This window comes from Saimiri boliviensis, chromosome 17, assembly GCF_048565385.1.
Source record: "Saimiri boliviensis isolate mSaiBol1 chromosome 17, mSaiBol1.pri, whole genome shotgun sequence".
NCBI lineage: Eukaryota > Metazoa > Chordata > Mammalia > Primates > Cebidae > Saimiri > Saimiri boliviensis.
Window position 1 is genome coordinate 63,107,710 of NC_133465.1, and position 22,014 is coordinate 63,129,723.

Sequence of the window (22,014 nt, forward strand, 5' to 3'; positions counted from 1 at the left end):
GGGGAAACTGAGGCTCAGAGACCGTGTGACTCGCCTGGGCCACCTCATTTAATCCTCCCAACTTTGCCACAGGCACCACTTTACAGATGGGGAAACTGAGGCTCAATTTACAGATGGAGAAGTGGTGTGAGCCGCTCCTCTCTCCTGGGATGCCTGTTCTCCAGCGGCCCAGGGGCCAGGGTATCCAGTCCCTGTGATCCAAGCCACACGTGGACCATGAGCTACATGAGCCACACGTGCCTATGAGCGCCTGCAATGTGGCTGGTGCCCCTTTGATTTAATGCGATTTAATTTTAGCTAATTTACATTTAATTAAGAATGGATCCCCAATTCAGTTATTAGAACACTTTTAAGCTTGTGTGGAACAACTCGTGCATACGACTCTACTTTTCAGCTATAAATTTTGTGATATCTAAATACAGATCACGTATTTTGGATGAAAATTTAACATCCAGATTGAGATGTGCTATAAGCGTAAAATACATAAGGATTTCAAAGACTTGGTATGCAAAAAAACCAATGTAAGATATCCCATTAATATTCTTTACGTTGATTGTATGTTAAAAAGATAACACCTTGTTATGTTGGGTTAAGTAAAATAGAGCAATAAAATTAATGTCAAAGATTTCCTTTTACTTGGTGAAAAATGGGGCTACTGGAAAATTTAAAATTTCATGTGTGGTTCAGATTTTGTTTTCTTTTGACAGAGTGCCGCACTGATCTCTGGGTGCGGCGTCACCACCCAAGCATGGGGTTGTCAGGAGCTGTGACAGTCCGGTGAGGTCACCGGGGTTACCCTGAGCAGGGGGCATCTTCTGGGGTCACTGGGCTTCATCTTTTCTTCTCTGGTTCTGAAGAGCATGGGGTCCCTATAAAGAGGTGTAGGAGTCCAGGAGGGAAGGAGGAAGCGGTGCGGAGGGGAGAGCAGAGGGAGGGGTGAGGCCCAGGGGAGGAATGAGGGGAGCTGGTGCTGGTGGTGGGCCCAGCAGCAATTGCTCCTCACAAATTGGCTGGCAGGCAGGCACTGGGGATTTGTGTTAGGGAGAGGAACAGGGTTTTCAAGTGCAGCCACTTGTGGGAAGAGAAATTAGCTAAAAACCAGCTGATTCTGCTCTGAATTCAGGATAAATCAGTGCGTGACGGCAGGGGGCTGAGAGGTGGTGGGGTGGGAGAGGCAGGTGACTGGGTGGGGCGCGGGTGGGTGCAGGGGGTCAGAGGGGCCCTGCCCACCTCCCTGGGGGCAGCTGGAGGGTCGGGATGGTTTGGGATGGATCAGAGAGCGAACGACCCCCAAAGTCAGCCAGGAAGAGTAGCCCAGTTTAATGCCTGTGAAGAAGAGCTGTGTGCTGGAGAAGGGGAACAGAGAGGAAGTCCTGACTCAGGGAAAACTGAGTCACACAGGAGGATGACTTGGACCATGAGACACTCGTGTATCTTTGACATTGCCTCTTACCAAATGACAGGATTCCATGAGACTCCAGGGAATCTGATCACCAGAAGATATCTGGGGAGAAGCATCTGTCTTTGATGACTAAGTTCCCTTCTCTAGAAACAGCGGCCCCAGGGGATGGGCTGGGGTCCAGGCTGCTGGGACTTGACTGAGACCCTGGCTCGACCTCAGAGGCTACACCTTCAGCTGTGATGGTCAGTATCCAGATATACTTGTGACCCTAATGGGTCAGTATCCAGAGTGAAACTCTCCTCCCTGCATTCAGAATCCCTTCTAGGCAGACTGGACACTGATTAGGGGAAGGAGATCCTTGGGATAATGGGAAGCGGTTCCTGCTGAAGTTTGAAAGGCCCTGGAATGGGGATGATAAGGCCTGGCAATGTCCCGAGCCCCCGGGCACTGACAGCAGAGGCTGGCACCAGAAGGAGAGCATAGGAAGGCCCCACGCTGGCCCACACCCTCATCTTGCCACTGGTGGGTGAGTACCATCGTGACCGTGGATGATAAATGAGTCTTGCTTTGAGAGCAGAAGTTGTACAGATGTGGAGGGAGGTGAACATCTGTCTTCCTCAGCTTGTGTGACTGCCCAGCTGCTGCTGCTGCAGGAAGCTCCGGCCCGGCCCCACGTACTCTGGGATTTGGGCCTGGGCTGCTCCTGGACTGTCCCACCCCTCCTTCTCTGTCTTGGGAGTGGGGTATGGAGGGAGGGGGTTGTACCGTAGGGAGAACCAGGCTGGAAAGGACATCCCGGCGTCTCATCCCTCCCAAAAAAACTGGCTTCAGTCTCGGCAGGACAAGTGTCTCTTTGCCAAAGCACACTGAGGGAGTCACACTTTTATGTGTGTCTCACTGTGTGGTGAGTTCTAGGGACAGCTTTGTCCCTTTCGCCCAGGGAGCTGCAGGTGTCTGAGGCTGGGGAGAGAGGCACTTTCAGGTGGGATCCTGGGCAGAGAGCCTGTGTTCCCATCAGCAGGGGCCACCTGGAGCCCAATATAGATAGCATTTTTTATGAGACAGCCAAGTAGAGGCAGTTAGTATATTTCTGTTAAAAACAAGCTTCAGTCCTGCAATCACCCCACATGCCCTCCTGGTCAGCATCTGGGCCCCGAAGGTGGCTGCAACTCACGTATGCACGCCCTCTTCCTCTGCCCCACCCCTCCCTGGGTCCCCGGTAGCCCTGCTAACAGTCATGCTAGCATCCTCTCTAGCGACGAAGGATCTCAGGCAGGTCATGGCGATGGGCTCTAGCACTCAGCTGCTCCCAGCGCTGCCGTGCCTCCTCCTCCTTGGGAAGCCGCCCCGCTGCTGTCCTCCAGATTCCCTGCCCACCTCCTCTGCCACTCCATCTTCCCAATGATCCCCTGGAGCACCATTGCCAAGATTTAATGACCCGCTGCGATCGGTCCTGGCCCTGCGCATACTTACTCTCCACGGCGAGCGTGATGGGCTGGCTGGTCTTGTTATCCCCGTTCTTGTCATTAACAGCCTGCACGTAGTAGCGACCTGCGTCGGGAGCCACCGTTGACAGGATGACAAGGGTGTTCTCCAGCGTGATGGCTCTGGGAAGAGAGAAAGGATTCCTCTGACAGGGGCCTGAGGGGCTCTGAACCTCCGGGGAGTGGCAGTAGGAAAGGGCAGCCCGACCGTACCTCCCTGTCCTCAGCCTCCCAGAGCCCCTCCTGTCACCCATCTTTCCAACCTCTTACTGCCTACATCTCGCCATATTTACTTTGCAGATAATCCCAAACATGGTGCTGACGCTGTCAATCAGACCCAGAGACAGCATGTTCATGGTCAAGAATACCCAAAGGAAGCTTCCCTGGCCCCTACCCGAAGGCTGGGTGAGGGGCTTCCAGGTACCCCCTGGGAATTCTGCCCTTTCCCGGGTCACAGCCTCCATGGCTGTGTGTGGTTATTCCTGCATCATCAGCATCCAGACGCTGAAGAAATGTTCTCAGCATGGATAAGTGAATGACGATGAAAGAATAAGCAAATGACAAATGAATGCTAATGAGTTTAGAAATGAGCGGGGCTATTCCAGAATCCATGGCTTGACCCTAATCCTAAATGTGTTCAGGGCTGATTGACTCAAAGGCCACAGGTCACCTGCAACATCAACTTCTGGGGGTCCTGTCTCCCTCTAGTCCCCTTTCTGGGTATCAGTTTCTACTTCTTTTTTTCTTTTCTTTCTTTCTTTTTTTTTTTTTAGATAGAATTTCACTCTTGTCTTCCAGGCTGGAGTGCAATGTCGTGACCTTGGCTCACTGCAACTTCTGCCTCCCAGGTTCAAGTGATTCTCCTGCCTCAGCCTACTGAGTAGCTGGGACTTCAGGTGCATGCCACCACACCCAGCTAATTCTTATATTTGTAGTAGAAACAGGGTTTTGCTATGTTGGCCAGGCTGGTCTCGAACTCCTGACATCAGGTGATCCGCCCACCTTGGCCTCACAAAGTGTTGGGATTACAGGTGTGAGCCACTGCCCCCGGCTAGAGTTTCTACCTCTTTGAAGCTCATAACCAAGAGTAGGATGAGTTGGACTGGTTAGGAGGGAAAAGGAGGCTGGTGTGCTTTGGGGTACGGTGACGGGCTGTTTGCCGCCCTCCAGTTTCCTTTGCTGGGATTGCGTCTTGTAGCCCCTTGGCAGGCCAGGTCTTCAGGCAGGGAAAATGGGCTTGTCCAGGCAGGAAGCTGGAGGCCCCATGGAATGTGGGTGCCATGGAGCCAGGACTGCCACCCACACCGGCTCGGCCTCCCTCTACCCATTCTCCCCATGACAAACAAAGCCATTAGTTTGTCAAGTATATCTCTGGATTTTAATGTGATGTGCCTGAGACAGCTGTTAAACATCCTTAATGTTAGTTTAACAAGGACAAACCCAGTTGATATCTTTTCAAATTTTCCCATTAGGTGGATGTTACAGAGTTTTAAACAGGCTCTCAAATCAACCTCCCCAGGAACGCTTCTCCAGCCCCGCTGTCTCCCAGCCTGGCTGCGCTGGTTTTTGACCCCTCTCTCCTGGCTTTGGTGCTTCACATGCTGAGAATCACACCCTTGGCGTAGCTCTGGGAAGCAGGAAGCCAAGCCCTCCTGCCCGCAATTCCTGGGTACCCTAATGATGTCCCCCTTTTTTTTTTTTTCCTGGAGATCTCTTTTAACCTCTAGCTAATGAGGCACTAGGAGGCGGGACCAAAGCCAGGCAAAAATATTTCAAAAGCACAAAATAAGACAGGGATAGGGGTCATTTTCCCACCTGGGAGCTTCCTGCAGGGGCTTGTCCTTTGGTGTGGCATGTGAGGGTGGCTGAGGGTTGGAGGAAGGGTCCTCCCCGTGTAGGGCTCTGGTTGGGGCAGGGGCTGAGCTCTAGAATGAAGGGCATGCAGCTTCCTCCTTGCTGGGCCTCAGTTTCCTCTTCTGTGCAAGTGTGGAACAGGTGTTCTGTAGGATTTCTTCTAGCCCAGAGGCTGAGGGATTCTGATTCCTGTTGATGCTTCGGTTCTTTCCTCATTAGGTCCACGAGAGGCCTGCAACCCTCACCTGTCTCTTCCCACACCGCAGACCGGCACACGGCCAGCTTCAGGGCTGAGGACTCTCATGAGCACCACGCACTGGGACCATGCAGGCCCAGCTACTCCAGCCATGGCACATCCATGACTGCCACAGAGGCAGGTTCAAGGAAGCCTCCAGTGGGCACACCGGGCTCAGCTCGGCCCACTTTCCAGGTCACCCACTCTCTCAGGACTCTTTCGGTCTCCAAGAAGGCTCCCACCTCCAGTTTCTTCTCTTTCTTGACCAGAAAGGCTCCTTTTACTGTATTTTGTCTATTATCATGATCAGCCTTTCTGGGTCAGTGGTTCTCAACCAGGGCTGACTTTGCCCTCCACGGATGACAATGTCTGGGCAACTTTTAGTTGCCAGCTCTGGGAGTGCTACTAACATCCCGGTCAAGGATGGGATGTCGTTAAGGACGCATCCTACAATGCACAGGAAAGCCCTCACAGGGATGAGGGGTCGGAGCCCAGATGTCAAGAGTGCCATGCCTGACACAGTCTGTCCTAGGTAGCATGCATATCAAGATGGCAGAGATGGCCGCTGCCCACCTAGTCTCAGGCTCCCCTTGTGTCATGGACTGCAGTGGCTGGAAAGGCAGAGACAGGCTTTGCATCTCTGCTTGCATCCAGGTGGGGCAGTGAGGCTGAACTAGGGGGATATGGAGGAAGGGAGGAACACCGCTGCTAGGCTTGGACCAGCAGCACCTCCTACAAAATCCTCATGTCCGCCCCCTTTCTCTCTGGCAGAGCAGGATAACTTGGAAGGCTGTGTGCTGATGAAGGCAAAGCCCATGTCAGCAGGGCCCCTGAATGACTATGTGGAAGAGAGCATGCCTCTCATCATGGTAGGACTTTATAGGGGGATGGGCACGGTGGCTCATGCCTGTAATCCTGGCACTTTGGGAGGCTGAGGTGCTAGATCACCTGAGGTCAGGAGTTCAAGACCAGCCTGACCAACATGGTGAAACCCCATGTCTACTAAAAACACAAAATTAGCCTGGTGATGCTGCATGCCTGTAATCCCAGCTACTGGAGGCTGTGGCAGGAGAATTGCTTGAACCCAGGAGGCAGAGGTTGCAGTGAGCTGAGATCACGTCATTGCACTCCAGCCTGGGCAACAAGAGTGAAACTCTGCCACAAAAAAGCCAAAACCAAAACCAAAACAAAACAATGGGCAAGAAATCTACTTCTATGCTGTGACGTCACTGAGATGTGGGGCTCTATCTGCGGTTGCAGCTGGCACTGCTTTAACTGGTGCCTGGAGGGAAGCACCCTGGACTGGGACCCGGGGCCAGAGTTCAAGTCTTAAACGCAGAGTGGAGCAGGAGGCCGAGATGCCTTTTGACTTGCCCTCTCTGCCGCCCCCAGCAGGCAGTGAAGGAAGGTCCCTGGGCTTGCGCTCTCTCCAGAGTAGCCATCTGCTTGACAGGCATTCCTGGGATGATGCTGTACTGTGCTGTACCGTCCTGGGTGCTCTTCCTGGCACCCAGCAGGGTTTCTAACCTGTGGCACTGCACCTCAGAAGCAACCCATGCAGAAAGAAGCTAGAGGAAGAATTCTTGGAGGACACAGACAGCAGAACTCAACTCTAGTGCAGGGGCTGGATTATATTTTTCAGCCACACCCCCTGGTTTCAATGGAGGCTTTTGCTATGGCTCTGACTGGCCCAGCCCTGTGCTCCCTTCCACCCATTGCTTCTACCAAGCCAGGCCCTTTTTCTCAGCTCCCTGGGGCCCCCACTGATAATTTAATTATGAATGAAATAAATTATCCTAGAATGTGTCTAAAGCCCCCAGCATGCATCTTTATGAGGAATCTTGTCTCCTTTTCAACACTGAGCACCGGGGCATGGGTGAGGTGGTGCTAATCCTTGTTCCTGCCCCACCAGTGAGAGCAGCTCTCTGTAGATAGCGGCGCTTTCTGTGCCCTGCACACCCCTCTGGCAGATAGCGCTCATCAGATATGTATCTCTGACACACAGACACGAGGGAATTTGCTGCCAGGGACCCTTTTTGTTCACTTATGAATATTAATTTGCTGTAATTGCCAGGATAAAATCACCACGGTGTTCTATCATGTAGTTGGTAGGAATGCTGTGGTAGTGTGCAGGGGCTGGGGGCATGTGTGACCAAGGAGGTGTACGTGTGTGCACAGGCCAGGGTGTTCTGTCCTGATGCCACTGTGGGAATGAAAAGAAGATGAGGGCAGAGGCTGGGAGTGAGAAAAGGAGGTGGAGAGGTGTTAGGAAAGGGGTGACGGGAGTAGGTTTCATCCCCCACAACAAATCTAGTAGGAAAATGCCAGCACACCCCTCACACAGCCATGGCAGACATTGCTAATCAATTGTAATATTCAATCTCATGAGTCCGGATGGGACCTCAGAATCTTTCTTAACACAGCGTTCCACACAGCTGCTACCAATTGATTGGCTCCCAATAGTCCATGGGAAATAACCTCAGAAAGGGAGCTGGGATGAGGCTGGGGCTTCTCTATGTGTCCCAACACCTGTGTGGAGAGCGTTCCCCTTCCACAGCATAATCTCAACATCCATGCTAAGAACCATTCTCTGCTGGTTTTATGGAACATAAGTTAGGCCTAAGAGGGCACACTCTGGCTCACACAGCATGAGCCCCCTGTTAACCTGGGGTGCCACTCCAATTCTTCACCCTGCTCTGTATCCAAACTCTTTGTCCTGTGACTTCGCAGGTTTGATTGCTCAAGAAACAGAGTCAATTTTCCTGCATCTTGATTTTGAGTTCTGCCATGCTCTTGCTTTGGCCCATGCGATATTAGCAGAAGCTGGAAAAGTATATGTTCCTGCTTCCTCCCCTGCTCCTCTGCAATTGCCAGGAACACGTGCTAGGGCTGGGAGGCAGGAGGATGCATGTGCAGCACAGGCAAGTCACCCCAGTCACCCAAACAAGTCAGCCAGTCCCAGACAAGTGAGAGAGCCTAGCCAAGGCCAGAAGAACTGCCCGGCTAAGCCCAGCCTAAATCACCGGACTGTAGACTCACAAGAAACAGAAATGTGTATTGTGTATTGTTCTAAGCCACTGAGTGGTTCATTCATTTATTTCTTTATTTTTGAGATGAAGTCTCGCTCTTGTTGCCTTGCCCAGGCTGGAGTGCAGTGGTGTGATATTGACTCACTGTAGCCTCTGCCTCCTGTGTTCAGCGATTCTCCTGTCTCAGACTCCTGAGTAGCTGGGACTCCAGGTGTGCGCCACCATGCCTGGCTAATTTTGTGTTTTTAATAGAGACAAGATTTCCCCAGGTTGGCCAGGCTGGTCTCGAACTCCTGACCTCAGGTGATCTTGCCACCTTGGGCTCTCAAAATGCTGGGATTACAGGCATGAGCCTTGGTGCCTGGCCCACTGAGTTGTTTCGTTACGCAGCGTGGCTGTGGCTGTGGATAGCTGATACATACTAGGATGGTGGTTCTTAACCCTGGCTTCACATTAGAACCACCTGGGGAGCTTTTATAAATTCTGATGCTCAAATTCCATCCCATTTCAATTAAGTCAGAGAATCTTAGGATAGGAACCAAGGATCAATACACAGTCATGTACTGCATAACATTTCAGTCAAAACCAGACCACATATATGATGCTGGTCCCATAAGATTATAATGAAACTGCTCTATACAGGTGGGCCATTAAAAAAATCTTTTATACCATATTTTTATGGTACCTTTACTATATTTAGATATGTTTAGATACACGAATACGTACCATTGTGTTACAATTGCCTACAGTACAGTAACAGGCTGTACGGGTCTATAACCCAGGGGCAGCTGACTACACCATACAGCCTATATGTCGTAGGTGTGTAGTAGTCTGCACCATCTAGGTTTGTGTTCACACAACACAGAAATTGCCTAATGACACATTTCTCAGAATGTATCTCTGTCATCACGTGACACATGACTGTATCCTTAAATTCCCAAATGATTTCAACAGGTAGCTAGGGTGAGATACTCCGCAGGACTTGTTCCCACAAACGCAATCTTTTCATTGTGTCTGTGTGTCTGTTCTCAGGCACTTTTCACATAAGACAAGAATGAAAGAACCTGACTCTGGAGTTGGCAGGGCTGGATGCAAATTCACCATTTACCAGCGGTGTGAGATTTGGCAAAGTAGTTAAACTTTTGGGAACTTCACTGGATTGTCTGTAAAATGGGGGAGAAACCCAGCATCTCGCTGGGTGGTTGTGAGGGTCATTCATTCAGCAATGCCTCCTTTCAGCAGGTGCTCCAGGGCCAGGAAGGAGAATGAGATTGAGAGCATGTTCTTCCTCACAGAGCCTGGCTGTCTGGGAGGAGAGGGGATGTGTTGTGTGCTTAGCTCAGTCCTCAGCACATAGCAGCCACTCAATAAACGGCAGCTGCTGTGATGATGATGGTGATCTTGTCATTACTATTATTACTTGAGATGGAGTCTGGTTCTGTCTGGAGGCTGGAGGCTGGAATGCAGTGGCCTGATCTTGGTTCACTACAACCTCCGACTCCCAGGTTCAAGCGATTGTCCTGCCTCAGCCTCCCGAGAAGCTGGGATTATAGAGTCTGCCACAGTGCCCAGCTAAATTTTGTATTTTTAGTAGAGACAGGGTTTTGCCATGTTGCGGAAGTTGGTATCAACTCCTAACTTCAAGTGATCAGCCCACCTCAGCCTCCCTAAGTGCTGGGGTTACAGGCGTGAGCCACCGCATCCGGCCAGTGATGGTGATATTATTATTATTGTCATAGTTACTATGCTTCCCCTAACTAGACTTAATGTTCTCCAAAGGCAGAAACTGTCCATCTATTCCTCCACTCTCTATAGAGACCAGGACAGGCTCGGTCCTCTGTACACGCAGCCTGAGTAGATCAGAAGGTGGTCTTCTGGAAGCAGGGGAGAGCTGGATTGGAAAGAGGAAATCCCTGGCTGGCTCCAGACGCTCGGGAGGCTCAGGAGGGTGGGGAGATGGGTGTATTTCGGGAGGAAATGCTTTGCTGCTTGCCTTTTGCGGAGGTGGGGGGTGTTGGCTCCATGGCTCCTGCCCACATGCTGGGATGCCCCAGCCAACCCCCGGGGACACAGAGACACCCTTGTGAACACTGAGAGGTCTATGTGTTTCTCTCCCTGGGGCTGCCCTGGCCATACCTCCGCCTTGCAGCCAAGACACACACAGCCCTCACACACCAGTTAAACCCTGCCAACAGACACGTCCAGGGCTGCCCAGCTGCCCAGGAGACGCCAGCCTCTCCAATGTCCCCTGGCACTGCTGGCCTGAGTCCTGGGCCTGTAACCACGGTGACAGTGCCTTCGTATGTGCCTGTTTGGGTTTTTTAAGTACTCTGAAAGGCAGATTTATGCTCCAGCTGACAGTGGAGGCAACACCCTGGGATTCCCCAGGAAGGGGACCGAGCGTGGGTTTCAATGGTCCCAAGTCCCTGCATGTGCATCCCAAGAAAGCCCCTGGGAGGTCCCCTCCTTGGCTGTGTCCCAGAAGAGCTGAAAGGAGCTTCTGCACAAAGGCCCTCCTCCCATTCAGGAAACATCTTCTGGCCTCAAACCTCCTTCCCCAGGGCCCCCTCCCTTCCCGTCCCCCCAGAGCGGTGCACTCACATGCGGCTGCTGGGTGGGATCTTGCGGCCATCCCGGAACCAGGTCACCTGCGGCTGGGGAAAGCTGGCGATGCGTGGGGCGCGGATGACAGCTGCTTCTCCGTGGGAGACGCTCTGGTGCTTCTCCCCCTCTTCAAAGCTCCCCATGTCTGCAGCCGGGACAACGGGAGTAGAATGAGGGACCGGAGGTCAGCCTCAGAGACTGCCCAGCTTGCCGGTTGGAAGTGGTGGCCATGGACAGAAAATTCAGGGCAGACAGGGTGACCATGGGGAAGGAGGACACCCTGCTTGGGCCACCCACATCACCTTGCTGCCCCGTTCTCCGCCTCATCACTGGCACCCTGCCTTCTGTTACTGTCTCCATTCATAACCCTATATCCTTCCATCAGCCAACTCATTCAGCCGCCATGAGAGGTTGGTCATCGTTTCACAAGTTTTACAATGGAAAAATCTGCTCCAATGGGCTCAGAGAGGTTAGTTGACTTGTCCAAGGTCACCTAGCTAGGAAGAGACAGTCAGAATTTGAACTTGGACCTCAAACCCTGGAGTCAGGCTGCACAGCTTCTCCTCCCCTCCCTACAGCGTGGCTTTCAGCACAGCGGGGGTTCCGGCCGGAGGTGAAGGGCGGGTTCCTGTGCCCCTTCAGGGAGAGAAGGGTGGGCATGCAGAGAGAATGGGGTCTTAGATGCTTGCAAACGGGCGCAGACAGCGTTTCCCTCCTGCGCCTTGGGTGTGTAGTGTGTGAGTTTGTGTGTATGTGTGAACATAAACACCATATTGCTCTTTTATAACATGCCACCCCCTTGGCAGATAAGGAGGGGAACATTTATCCTGGCTCTGTCAGCCAGGAGGGAAGCGGAGAGCAGAGGAGATGTGGAGAGGAGACTCTCCAGCCTGCCTGCCGGGGCGGGACGAGGCGGTGGGGAGACTAATTCCCACACAGAGGCTTGGAGATAAGGTTTGGGAAGGGGTATTTGTGCATCTACCACGCCCTCGAAAATTAATGGACATCCTCACTACTTCCAGTGTGGCCCATGGGCAGCTGCCTGGGCACCACACCTGGGCACCTGTCAGAGATGCAGCGTCTCAGCCCCCCCCCAAGACCTGCTGGATCAGAAGCAGCATTTCAGCAAGACGCCTGGCAAAGTGTGTTCAACTGTGCGGAGCCTATGATATGTCCCAAACTTGACGGCGTGTAGAGTTAAAAAATGCTGATGGGAACCTCACCCCCAAAGCTTCTGATTTCACTGGTGAGGAGTCTGGGAATGCGAGACCTCCCACAGCACCCTGTTCTCTTTTCTTTTCTTTTTTGAGATGAAGTCTCATTCTGTCACCAGGCTGGAGTGCAATGGTGTGATCTTGGCTCACGGCAACCTCCGCCTCCCAGGTTTGAGTGATTCTCCTGCCTCAGCCTCCTGAGTAGCTGAGATTACAAGGACCTGCCACCACACCTGGCAAATTCTTGTATTTGTAGTAGAGATGGGGTTTCACCATGTTGGTCAGGCTGGTCTCGAACTTCTGATTTCAAGTGATCTGCCTGTCTCAGCTTCTCAAAGTGCTGGGATTATAGGTGTGAGCCACTGCGCCCGGCCTACATCACCCCATTTTCTAAGCCATCGCTAGAATGTGCGTTGCCCTGTGCAGAGAATTCCTATGCACATAAAGGTTTCACACTGCCCACTTACAGCCTTTGTTTCCCCATCGCCAAACAGACCCCTTCTTAACCAAGGGGACTGCATCCTAAGCTGCCCGGGCCCCTCCTACGGCATCAGCTGTTATTTCTCAGCTCCTCTAAGACCACTGACTCTTCTTCCTTTCCCTCCACCAGGAGTTCTCCAACCTGGCTGTACCTTAGAATACTTGAGGAGCCTTTAATATTCCCAGAGATGAGAATCTTTTGGGGTGTGTGGAACCCTGACCTCAGTATTTCTTTATTATTATTATTTTAGAGACAAGGTCTTGCTGTATCATTCAGGCTGGAGTACAGTGGAGTGATCATGGCTCACTGCAGCCTTGAACTCTCGGGCTCGAGCAATCCTCCCACTGTAGCCTCCTTAGTAGCTGGGACTACAGGTGTGTACCACCACGCCTGGATAATTTTATTTTTAATAGAAACAAGGTCTTGCTGTGTTGCCTAGGCTGGTGGGGCTCCCGAAGTGTTGGAATTACAGGTGTGAGCCACTGAGCCCAGACCGGACCTGAGTCTTTCTAAAGCTGCTCAGGCAGTTCCGACACGAGCCAAAGCTGAGTTGGGTGGCTCTTAGAATCTCCTGAGACTTGGCAAACTCACAAAGGTGGTCCCCACTCTCTCTCCCTCCCTCCCAGGCATCCCCCGGGGCATGGGAAGGCCCTGCTTCAATCCCTCTGGCTCTCTGAGCACCTGATTCACTCTCTTGGTTGGCAGATTCTGCCGAACAATTGTTTGAGAATGCGGGCCTACAGTTCGTTTTCCAAACCCTAGTCTTGATTCTCCTTCCAGCCACGCTGACCCCGTGGTGGCTTCACCTGACCTAACGGTTTGACTACAATCTCCCCGCAAATGACGCTTGCGCCTTCTGCTCTGGCTCTGCCCTGAGCTCTGAGATTCAATTTCCAACAGTCTGTTGGGCATTTCTCCGAGGAAGGCCTTCGGTCACCTCCTTGCCAAGCTCTCCTTACATCCTTAGTTCTGTTAAAATCTGCCTTCATGCCCTGCAAACCCAATTACCTAAGCTCAAACGCCTGGAGGCTTTGGTGGCGTTTCCCTTCCCTGCCCCCACTGTCTTTCAGCTCTTCCTCTGGGACGTTACCATTTTATACCAAGAACCCTCTGGTCCATCCGGCCTTGCCAATGGGTCGGCCCCTTACTCCAGCGGCACAGACCCCAAGTATGTCTCCCACAACCAGATCTCCTCCTGTCCATCTCAGACACTGATTTTTTTTTTTTTTTTTTTTTTTTTTTGAGACAGATTTTCACTCTTGTTGCCCAAGCTGGAGTGCAATGGCGTGATCTCAGCTCACTGCAACCTCCACCTCCCATATTCAAGCGATTCTCCTGCCTCAGCTTCCTGAGTAGCTGAAATTACAGGCATGTGCTACCATGCCTGGCTAAGTTTGTATTTTTTGGTAGAGACGGGGTTTCTCCATGTTGGTCAGGCTGGTCTCGAACTCCCAAACTCAGGTGATCCGCTCACCTTGGCCTCCCAATGTGCTGGGATTACAGGTGTGAGCCACTGTGCCCGGTCTTACACACTGTTCTTGATTAGTTTTTCTGACCTTCTCAGAGCCTTTGGGAACTCCTCACTACCCTAGGAAAGTCTAAATTCCCTAGCCTGGACTTAAGGTTCTTCCCTAACCTGACCCCAGCCAACCTTTCTTGCCTTAATGCCCATACTATGTCCTGCCACCTCCCACCCTATGGCCGGTATTTGGGTTGGGCCACTGCCTGGAATGCCACTAGAGCAAGCCGAGAGTCACCAAGGCACCATGATTATGCAACATCCTGGAAAGATGTAGTCAATTAAGTGTTTCAACAGATCGAATCCGCTGTGCCATCCTTGTCCGACACTTGGTAGGCAGTGTGTGTAATGGTAATAGCTTTGGAGTTTTTTAGACCTGACTTCAAATCCTAGCTCTGTCACTCATTAGCCATAACGTTGGGTAAACTTTCTTTTTCTTTTTGTTTTTGTTTTTGTTTTTTTTTTCTGTAGAGACATAGTCTCATTATGCTGCCCAGGCTGGTCATGAACTCTGGGCAATCCTCTCACCCACGTCTCCCAAAGCACTGGGATTACAGGTATAAGCCACTGTGCCCAGCCAGGGCAAAACTTTTAACTTTATCAAGCCTTTATTTCCTCTTCTGTAAAATAGAGTTAAGAAGGGCTCCTTCCTCAAGGTTGTACTATTTCATGAGATGATATGTGTATGTCAGGCTGTGTCTCTCTAAGTATGGCTGCATCAATATTTTGCAACTGTTCACATGCTCTTTTTACAGTATGATGGACATTCCTCTCATTGACAGATGGGGCATAGGTCCCTTCCCCTTAAATCTAAGGAGTTTGTGACTATTTGACCAATAGGATGTGTAGAAAGTAATGCTATGTGACTTTTGAGACTCGGTCATCAAAAGGATACAGCTGCTACCTGGCTCTCACTCTCCATACTAGCCCTTGGAATCCAGCCACCATGTTGTGAGGAAGCCCAATCTAGCCAAAGCAGATGTGGGATAAGCCTTCATGGAGAGGAACTGAGGTCCTCAGATGATAGCCAGCATCAATGCTGGACATGTGAACAAACATTTGAGCCCTGAGAGGACTTCAGCCCCATCATTTAGCCCCAGACTGAGCCTCAGCTGAGGCCTCAGTCATCGTAGAATAGAGTCAAGCTGCCTTTGCTATTCTCTGTCCAGATTCTAGAGTCACAGGACCCGTGAACATGATAAATGATTGCAGCATACCATTATGTTTCAGGGTAATTTGTTACATAGCCATAGAAACTAGAAGAGTATATAAAAGTGTTAAAAATTGTATCTAATATTTGTAGTGTTAAAATATTGGAAGCCTACACATTTTTCACAGTTTAGTTTAAACATCACCTCCTCAATGAAGATTACCCCAAACCATTCAAATAGAATTTAAAAACAGAGCAACTGAGCACTTACCCTACCCCAAATTTCTTTCTAGGTAGATTTTCCATGCATTATCTCATTTAATCCTTACAATAATATGACAAGCTCAATTTAAATAAATATACATTTTTAGTTGTTTATTAATTTCCATTACTTGGCTCTGTCTATAAAAAAATTACATCAATGAATCACATTGATTTCAGTTCTTAAAATAATTTTATCCACTTAAAAAAACTTTTCACAGAACTCAGAAGATATATCTGAACAATTTAAAGCAATTTTATGGTAATAGTGTTTCTTTCTCCTCTCTAGTTTTATTAGCTCCATTTCGCCGGTGAGGAAATGAAGGCTCATGGAGATGGAGTGGCTTATGCAACCGAGCACTGAGGGCCAGGCCCACCCCACATTCACCCTGGCCCTCCCCGTGCCATCTTCCCTGCCTCCTTCCTGAGTCATGTCCTGCATTGCAATCCTGCATGCACATTCTTTATCTCTTGTATAGATGCTAAGCCTTGAGAGGCAGTCACATTCAGAAGCAAATCCCTACAAGACCTCTGGGCCTGCGCCCTGCACACAGTAGGTTCTAAATTCACTCAATGCCAGCATTCACCAGGTCCTGATGGAGCCCCTACTGTGGGCCAGGTGGGCTCTGGGGTAGGCACTGAGGGAAGACCTAGTGCCTGCCCTCTAGGAGCTTCCAGTCTGGTCAGGGAGATAGGCACAAGTAAATCAACCCGATGTCTGTGACAACTTGAATGCGATTCTTTATGAGACGAATAGCAGGAGGACCTACTTTAGACTGGGAGATAGGTGAAGCTTTTGTTAAGCTGAGTAGGTATCTGCTAGGGGTGTATATAGGAATGGGAGGGGATGTGTGTGAAGGCTCAGAGGTCGGAGAGAAGGGGTTCACAGAGGAAATAAAAGAAGGCCAGTGGGGCAGGGCCATGGATTTGTGAATGGATGGATGGATGGAGGGATGGATGGATGGATGGAGGGATGGATGGATGGAGGGATGGAGGGATGGATGGAGGGATGGATGGATGGATGGAAGGATGAATAGATGGAGGGATAGATGGATGGAGGGATGGAGGGTTGTATGGGTGAATGGGTGGACGGAGGAAGGAATGGAAGAACAGACAGAGGGCTGGGTGGATGAATGGAGGAAGGGCAGAGGAATGATGGTTGTATGTATGTATGGTGGTATGGCTGTTGTATGTATAGATGCTTACATGTATGTCTATATGTTTGGATGCCAGGAGGGATGATTGTATGTGTTTGCATGCATGCATGTATGGTTATGTGGGGGATGGATGGTTGTATGTAGCTATGTTTGTATGTATGTACATGGTTGTATGGTGGGATGGATGGTTGTGTGTATATGGGCTTACATGTATGCATGTATTATTGAGACGGTTACATATGCATGCATATTTACATGCATGTATGCAGATGTGGTGGGATAAATGGTTGCATGTATGTTTGCATGTGTGCAGTATGTTTGTATGATAGATGGCTGCTTATGTTACATGTTTACACCCACGTGTGCATGTATGGTGAGATGGGATGGTTGTATATACACATTTGCAGATGCATGCATGTTTGGTGGGATGTATAGTTGCATGTTTATGTGCACATGTATAGTGGATGGGATGGATGTATGTACAAGCGTCTATGGTGGGATGGATGGTTGTATGCATGTATGTTTACATGTAGGCATGTATGTTTGCCTGGTGGGATGCACAAGTTTATGCATGCATGTTTACATGTATGTATGGTGGGATGCATGGTTGTATATATGTTTATGTGCATGTGTGCATGTGGTAGGATGGATGGTTGTATGTATGTATGCATGTACATATGTTCGAGTGGTGGAATAGGTAGTCGTATTCATGCACGTTTACATATATGCATTTATTTATGGTGGGATGTCTATATATGCATTTATTTGGTGGGATGGTTTATATATGCATGTGTAGACAGATGCATGTTTACATGTATGAATGCATGCTTACACACATGGATGCGTGTGTGGCGGGATGATGGTTGTATATATGTATGCATGTATGTGTGTGAGATGGGTGGCTGTATGTATGCATGTTTACACGTATGTGCCTGTATGGTGACAAATGCCGTATGCTCATGTTTCATGCATGTATGTCTGTGTGGTGGGAGGATGGTTGTACGTATGTACCTCGTTTGTACGGTGGGATGGATGGAAGCAGGGAGGGCGCAGTGGGCCTGGGCCAGGTTCTGCGGTTGCTCCCCTCCTCCTCTCCTCCCCTCCACGATCCTCCGCCCTCACTGTGGCTCCCAGGCCCCAAGGCCCTCAGCCTCTGCACTGCACTTGTCAAATGGACTTCTTGGGTCTGTCCAGGGAGATCCTTGCCGAGCGGGCCGTGGGTGTCTGTATCTACATGTAAGTACGTACGTGTGTGTGTTTGCCCCACCTACACAGCCATTCGTACACTGAACTACAGCACCAAAGGCTGCTAAGAGGGGCTCTGTCCAGCCAGCCAGGGCAGGGGTGCAGGCAGAGGCAAGAAGGGAGGGTGGAGACGATGACGGTGATGACAGAGGCTGAGGGCCCAGGATCCCCTGGGAAAGCTCATCCACACTATGGCAGAAACAGTTAAGGGCTTGCCACCCTGGCTTTCCGAGGTACATGTTTGCTAATAGGCCGTGTTATGCCCTGCAGGGCGGATCCAACATTCCTAAGAAACTCCTCCAAGAGCAAAGAAGTGCGGGCCTGGGGCACAGTTGAAGGTGCCCGAAAAATTTGTCATGTCTTCAAAGGCCTTGTAAAGCGTGCATTCCACTTCACAATGTATTTCTTGCTTTCATGTGTTGAGTTTAAAAAACATTTTAAAATCATGAAAGATGTCATACGTACAAAAGAGCAGATATAATTATATAGAGAGTTTAAAGAGGAATAAAAATAAACACTCCTGCACCTACCTCCCAGCTGAAGGCCGAGAACACTAACGATGCCTTTCCCCTTCCCCGGCTCTCTCCGCACCGTCCCCTCCCATGATTTTTCTCCTGAATACTGAAGCCCTGTGTCTTTGCTTTCCTTTCACGTTTCCTTACCTAGAGATGCAACCCTAGACAATTTGTGGTCAATGTATTCTGTTTTTAAACGTTTTGCACCTGGGATTATTCTGTACATAGTCTTCTGTGATGTGCATTTTTGTTCAACATTTTTTTTTTTTTTGGCTCCATCCCGGTCCTGGCCCTTCATTGAGCCATTGACATGGCTACATGGAATTGCATGGCTCACACTTGGTTTGTTTTTGGTGCTTTGCTGTCCTGCCAAGATTAGCCTCACACATGGCTAAGAGAATCTCTAGGGTATGCGTCTAGAAATGGAGTTGCAGGTTGTGGGGTTAGACACACATTCATTTTTCTAATACCATTTGCATAACCCCCAACTGGTATCCATTTACCTATTTAACCCTGGCAGCCACGTGTGGTTCCATTAACACTTGGTGCTGTAAGACTATGTTCTCTGCCAACTTGGTGGGCAAGGAATAGTACTTTGTTGGTTTTATGTGTTGTTTATCATGGAAAAGAAGCTTCTCACTCCAGATCACCTCCTGCCTCTGCCCCCCACCACTACCCCGACTTCTCTCTCATTCTGAGAAGCATCCTGATATGATTGGGCTGTGTCCCCACCCAAATCTCACCTTGGATTGTAGTAATCTCCATGGGCTAAGGGCAGGACCAGGTGGAGGTGATTGAATCATGGGGGTGGTTCCCCCATACCGTTCTCGTGGTAGTGAGTGAGTTCTTATGAGATGTGATGGTTTTATAAATGGAAATTCCCCTGCACGAGCCCTTTTGTGTCACCATGTAAGACGTGACTCAGTTCCTCACTCACCATGATGGTGAGGCCTTCCTAGCCATGTGGAGCTGTGAGTCAATTAAACCTCTTTCCTTATAAATTACTTAGTCTAGGGTATGTCTTAATTAGCAGTTTGAGAACAGACTAATACAGATACAAAGCGCTGACTACAGCTTAGAATGCTGGGATCCGTCCCCAGGGTCCCAGCTCCCAGCCTATCATCTTCCACTTTCTGCTTTCCCACTCCACTTTAGCTCCCTGGCCTCAAACACCCACACCCACCTCTGGGCTTTTACACCTGCTGTTCCGACCTGGAATGGCCTCCTGCTCTGTCTGCATGGTTCACCCTCACCCACCTTCCTTTGAGACTCTATTCAATGTCACACCCCCAATGGCCACCCTCTACCATCATATCAAGTAAGACCCCTGCCCCATCCTCCAAGCCTCTCGCCCAGTTTCATTTCTCCTTAGCACACTTTCGTTTTTGTCATGGGCCTTATTTATAACCAAAATATTATATTCACCTTTTAACTTTTGTTTCTCTTGCTGCTTTCTTCGAGGGCAGAGATATGTGTGTCTCGTTATGTCTCCACTGCCTGGAACCCTGCTTGGCATAGGGGGGTGTGCAGCAATGATAACTGTCTCCTGAGTGATCTGAATACTCAGGTGACATGAATGCTCCAGAAGGACACAATGATGTTATCCAGAACTGTCACTTGGTCCCTAAGCATGCTGCATTCAATACACACACCTCAAACTGAAAATGAAGAGAAGCAGGCCTAGGGGTGGCATTTTAGGATTAACTCCAGCCCATGTGAGAGTGGGCTTGTCTCCCTCCAATTGTTTTTTGCAGGAGTGGCTGCCAAGCCACCTGGTAGGAAGGAAGCTGGCCAGCTTCCCGGGACGGGGCGGGCGCTCTGCCCTGCTGTGGGCGGGTGGGCGCGGGGGGTTTGGTGTTGGAGTGGATGATTCCAAGTGTGAGCCCCACAGGTGAGGGCCAGGGGAAGAGGTCAGGAGGTCTTGCCCAGGTGAGAACACAGAGGTGTCAGAAGGACCTGGCTGTGGTGAAACACTGGCTCTAGGGACTCTGCTGCCTCTGGAAGGCTCTCCCAACCCTTTCAGCCATTCACCCCACATGCCGAATGCCGGAAATTTATGGTGACTTAAAAAATACAAAGAAGAGACTCCGGGTGGGGACAGGAAGGGGCTGGGGAGCGGGGCGAGATGTTTTATTGACTTCCCCTTAATTACTGTAATTAAAAACATGTAAAGAATCCTTTTTTAACGACTTTGCCATTATCATTAGTTGTTAGCACAGCTGCCTTATTAATTTCTCATTAGAACCCAATTCATAGTCCTCTTTGGGAAGGGGGCTGGGTGCCTGGGTGGGGGCCAGCCTCGTTCCACGATGATCGGAGCATGGGCTGCTTAGGGCCCCAGGATAAGCTCTTTTCACCCCAGGAAGCAGGAACAGCCAAGGAGCAGGGTGGGAGGGCGGGGGGGAGACATTTGGGAGAAGCGGCCATACCCCGCCCCCTCGCAGAAGTGTGTGCCATCTGCGTGTGTGCATAAGGAGACAGACGATGGGCAGACAGGTAGCTGCAGCAGGCCTGAAGGGCAGAATCCTGATAGGGCCCCAGGACGAGGGTAGGGAGAGGGGACTGAGGTGCTGAGGATGGAAGATTTAAGGAGGCACTCACCCTTGGAGCCATGCAAGTGCGAGGTCAGCACTTGAGAATGAGCACCTCCTTAAATGGAGGACCCCCGGTGCCTGGTTTGCCCCAGCCTCGTCCCAGCCCTGGAGAGCAGGAGTGGAGATGGTGCCTAGGCATGTGCCTACTTGGGTAGAGAGAATCAAGAAGGCTGTTTCTTCCAGGACTCCTTTCTTGGCTGACCTAAAGTCCATTTGTCCCTGACTGCCGTCCAGGCTGGGAAACAGGTGCAATGGTTTGTGTGCATTGATTTGTGAATCCTTTCAACCACTCAGGTAAATAGGTAAAAGGATGCTATGAAGAAGCATCCTTCTTTTCTTTGTTGAGATGGAGTCTCACTCTCTCGCCCAGGCTGGAGTGCAATGGTGTGATCTCAGCTCACTGCAACCTCTGCCTCCCAGGTTCAAGCAATTCTACTGCCTCAGCTGCCTCAGTAGCTGGGATTACAGGTACACACCAGCACGCCTGGCTAATTTTTGTATTTTTACTAGAGATGGGTTTTCACCATGTTGGTCAGGCTGGTCTCGAACTCCTGACCTCGTGATCTGCCTGCCTCGGCCTCCCAAAGTGCTGGGATTACAGGCGTGAGTAGCTGCACCCAGCCAGCAGCATCTCTTTTTACATAAACAATGAAAACCAAAAGCACAGAGGAAGAACTTGCCTACGGTCACATAAGCCTGTGGGAGGTGAGTCTGGATTTAAACCCAGGGCTACAGCGGAGGCTGTGGCCACACCCTAACAGGCAGAAGAAGGTGGAAGGTGGAACCACAAGCAGTGGAACTGAAACTGTGGGTTATTCTGCAACCTCTCTCAGCCCCAGTTTGCCCGTCTTACGTTCCTCAAATGATTTGCCTTCTAACTTCTCAGCCCTGTCCTGGAAGCCAACAAAAGAAAGCGATTTACACAATGGCACAGAGAATGGACTGTTCTGGAGGCTCTGAGGACCCGCCCCCGCTCAGGCTCTGCATCAGGGATGGGGTGGCTCTGGGCTTCTTTGTGGGGGGCAGTTCTTTCCAGGCTGGGTCCCATGGGTCATGACCCTGAAGGTCACTTTAACCTTATTAACATCTGAACTGAAATGGATCTCATTTTACAGATGGGAAAACTGAGGCCCAGAGAGGGGAACAGAGGGGCCTAAAGTCCCAAGCTAGTCAGCGCCTCGGCTGGGGCTAGAATCCACGCTTTTGGACTTCCATCCCCAAGACGCCCATGGTCTGGCACACAGAAGTACCCTGGAGCTCTGCGTAGGCG

General features: G+C 50.5%; 1 protein-coding gene across 2 annotated transcripts in view; it reads right to left on the minus strand.

Moving 5' to 3' along the window:
• SDK2 (sidekick cell adhesion molecule 2) overlaps positions 1–22,014 on the minus strand; it is a 317,714-nt gene that overhangs the window by 117,721 nt on the left and 177,979 nt on the right. For both annotated transcript variants that reach the window (XM_074388917.1, XM_010342476.3), the window contains exons 4-5: positions 10,606–10,753; positions 2,876–3,009 (exon numbers count right to left, since the gene is read on the minus strand). In XM_074388917.1, the coding sequence (XP_074245018.1) occupies positions 2,876–3,009; positions 10,606–10,753 (282 nt within the window). The remainder of the gene's footprint in view (positions 1–2,875; positions 3,010–10,605; positions 10,754–22,014) is intronic.